This window comes from Pundamilia nyererei, unplaced genomic scaffold (genome assembly GCF_000239375.1).
Source record: "Pundamilia nyererei isolate P.nyererei 1_Seehausen unplaced genomic scaffold, PunNye1.0 scaffold00005, whole genome shotgun sequence".
Classification (NCBI taxonomy): domain Eukaryota; kingdom Metazoa; phylum Chordata; class Actinopteri; order Cichliformes; family Cichlidae; genus Pundamilia; species Pundamilia nyererei.
Window position 1 is genome coordinate 2,757,611 of NW_005187406.1, and position 3,528 is coordinate 2,761,138.

The following is a 3,528-nucleotide window of genomic DNA, read 5'->3' on the forward strand; positions in this document are numbered from 1 at the left end:
CCCTGGATGTGGCCGCAGGAGGAAAATTGATGACAGATCAAAGAGACGGATAATCCGAATGGTAACAAAAGAGCCCAGAAAGACTTCTAAAGAGATCAAAGCTGAACTTCATGCTCAACGAACATCAGTGTTAGTTCACACCATCTGTTGTTGTTTGAGCCAAAGTAGGCTACATGGGAGACGACCGAGGAGGACACCATTGTTGAAAACAAATCATAAAAAAGCCAGACTGGAATATGCCAAACTACAGTTGACAAGCCACAGAGCTTCTGGGAGAATGTCCTGTGGACAGATGAGACAAAAATTGAACTTTTTGCCAAGACACATCAGCGCTATATTCACTGATGGAAAAATGAAGCATATCAAGAAAAGAACACTGTCCCAAATGTGAAACATGGAGGAGGCTCGGTTATGTTCTGGGGCTGCTTTGCAGCATCTGGCACAGGGTGTCTTGAATCTGTGCGGGGTACAATGAAATCTCAAGATTATCAAAGGATTCTAGAGAGAAATTTGCTGGCCAGTGTCAGAAAGCTTGGTCTCAGTTGCAGGTCATGGGTCTTACAACAGGACAATGACCCAAAACAAGCAGCTAAAAACACCCAAGAATGGCTAAGAGGAAAACATTGGACTATTTTAAATTGGCCTGACCTCAATCCTGTTGCGCATCTTTGGAAGGAGCTGAAACATGCAGTCTGGAAAAGGTGCCCTTCAAACCTAAACACCTGGAGCAGTTTGCTCATGAGGAGTGGGCCAAAATACCTGCTGAGAGGTGCAGAAGTTGTGTACCTTCATAACTGCAAGGCTTCAGTTGAACCACACTCTGGGCTGAATCGCTTTCTTGGGGTCATCCCGTCACATGGTTTATTGATTTATTGTCTGTGCCTCTATAAAAGGTCTAAGTTCTTAGTTTGAAGCCAATCTGTGATAGATTTTATTTACCATGTAGGGCCATTGATTGTTGCAACACATATAAGCACACAGGGGGACCTGAAACCAGACAGCTGGTAGCAAATAGCTGAATGATCTAAACTTAGCTTGACTTATCACTTTCATGACGCATAAACAAGCATGGAACTTTCCCGTGTCATCAAAACTACAATGTGTTTATTTTGCGTGACGACATTGAAGCTTTTTTAACATAAAATATTAATTTGAGTAAATGTTATAAATTTAACTTGTTACAAAAACCATAAAAACCACACATCATTCCTCTGATCGTGTTTAGCACACTTCTACTGCCGTTCTTTTACAATAAAAGGCTGTCCGTAACACATTTATCAATATACCTTTTCATTTTCTATTTACAGTCAAAATCTGTGACGCGAATAATATCAGAAATAGTGATAAGTGAGGAGGCTGTTGTCTCTTAATCGGTGTCATGTAAAAACACTGTTATAGTGTGCAAAGTTTGCATCTTATCAGCAAGGTACAATCATGTGGCTCTTGTCAGGGCAGCACTTCATTGTTACCTAATCATTACTTGTGCATGTTGGTAGAGCAAACACAAAAATCCTCTTCAACAAAAGGCAAATATAATGATCGCAGTCCAGCTCACACTGACAGTGTCTCTCTCACAAATTCGTTTGAAGTAGAAGCCGGAGTGCCGTCATAGATTGTAGAGAGCGACACATCTGCACCGGCGTTTACAACTCCGTTGTCGGCCGGGGGGCCCTGTCTAACCAGCCTGCCGCTCTTTCTGAAGGAGTTCCTGATCCCGCTGGCGAGGCGATCAGACAAGCGCCTCACCGCCCGGCTCAGTCCACGGTTCTTCTGCTTCGTCAAGCCCACGTCGTCCTCCAGCTCCTCCGGCGGCACGTCGATGTTCCCCGTGTACCAGAACACCCACCAGATCAGGCTGAGGAAGAGGATAATGGCCCCGCCGTAGACAAACAGATCGTGGATAACCAGTCCTCCAAACACCCCAATCATTATAATCAAGACACCGAGTATGTCGTGGGCCACTGCGAACCAAAATGAGCACTTGCAGCGGCCAACTCCTCCGTACCTCTTCTCCATGATGGGCTCCACCTGTACAGGTGTTGACATGATAACTTATCCAAAGAGTTTATCCAGACGTGGAAGAAAATCCAAAGCGACAAACTTTAGCAGCCGGTGTAAAAGCAAAGACAATCAAGTCTGATCCTCGCTGAGAGAAACATAAAACAACCTGCTGTGACACGGTCAAAGTACAGTGTACTCAGGCCATTATCAGCAAGAGCCACACCGGCTTGACTGTACTGGATGTGTCAGAGCACTATAAAGAGCATTTAATAGCATTTTATCTTTGACATCATCAAGTCTTTTCCATCTTCTGCTCAAGCCCCCTGGCTGATCCGTTTCCGCCTTTCCTTCTCTTTCAGAATGGGGACCCACACCAGCCCCATCGCCACAAACATCAGCCCTAAAGACAGGCAGGCCGAGGCTACAGAGCGGGACGCTTCAGTCACCCCTGAGTACTGGAGCAGTAAAAGTACTGCGCCTGCTACAGACATCAGAGATCCCATCACAATCACGATGATAGGTTTGTGGAGGTAAGCACGGCCCGGGCCTTCGGCAGCTGCTGGCTGTGTGTCTGGGTACAACCGCTGGCTCCCAAAGTCACCCGAAAAAGACGTTTCCATAGTTGAAACAAAGCCTTGTACCTTTGATGTACAGAGAAGGGAGATGATCGCAAGTGGACCTCAACAGGAAATCAGTCCCGAGCCGTTCTGTTCATTCTCCCAGTCCATGCAGACATCTGTCAAGAATGCAGCACCTCCCAAAAGTCACATGAAAGAGTTGTATCATCTGCACGATGACCAAGTGTGTGACTGCCTGATGCATCTCTTAATCTGCTGCTCAGTAACCCGTGAACACGCTGTAATTCCAGATGGGCCACCACACCCACACAGCTCAGTGAGGACAGACAGTCGCAGCCCACCTGATGACAACAATGTCATCACCTCTCATTAGCTTGCTGTCAGGACGATCTTGTTACAGTACACTTCCAAAACAAAGGCTGTCTATTCGAAAGCAGGGAAAAAACAACCCAAAACTGCTTATTGTCACAAGAATCAGATGGTGTGTAGAATGTTATGCATGCTTGCAGTTTCTGACATTATTATGTTGCAAAGAAATGCAGAGTTTCATATATTGGATATACTCCACCCTCTCTCTCTCTCACACACACACACACACACACACAACGCACTATTACTTGCTGAAAGCTGCTGCACAGGCTAGGTATTATTCCCATTAACAATGGGGATGTCATCTGATACAGCTGGATGGCTTTGCAAGCACAGAGGCATATCCAGCACAAGCAACAAGGCTAATACATGTTAGAGCAAACAACTGTTCATACAGATAGATAGATAGATAGATAGATAGATAGATAGATAGATAGATAGATAGTTAGTTAGTTAGTCAGTCTGTATAAATCCTCAACCATGTAAGCCACATGATTATTCCTTGCTGATGTACGAGCTAATCCTCCTTGATGTAAGGTGGATGGTGTTCCGGTCTCCTCTGAGACCTGAGTGAGCTCCT

General features: G+C 45.2%; 1 protein-coding gene across 1 annotated transcript; it reads right to left on the reverse strand.

Annotated features, from left to right (window-relative positions):
* Window positions 1–1,551: 1,551 nt before the first annotated feature.
* LOC102204336 (transmembrane protein 238-like) lies at window positions 1,552–2,046 on the reverse strand. The gene has a single exon (XM_005721956.1). The coding sequence runs from the start codon at window positions 2,044–2,046 to the stop codon at window positions 1,552–1,554; it is 495 nt and encodes a 164-aa protein (XP_005722013.1).
* Between the last annotated feature and the right edge of the window lie 1,482 nt (window positions 2,047–3,528).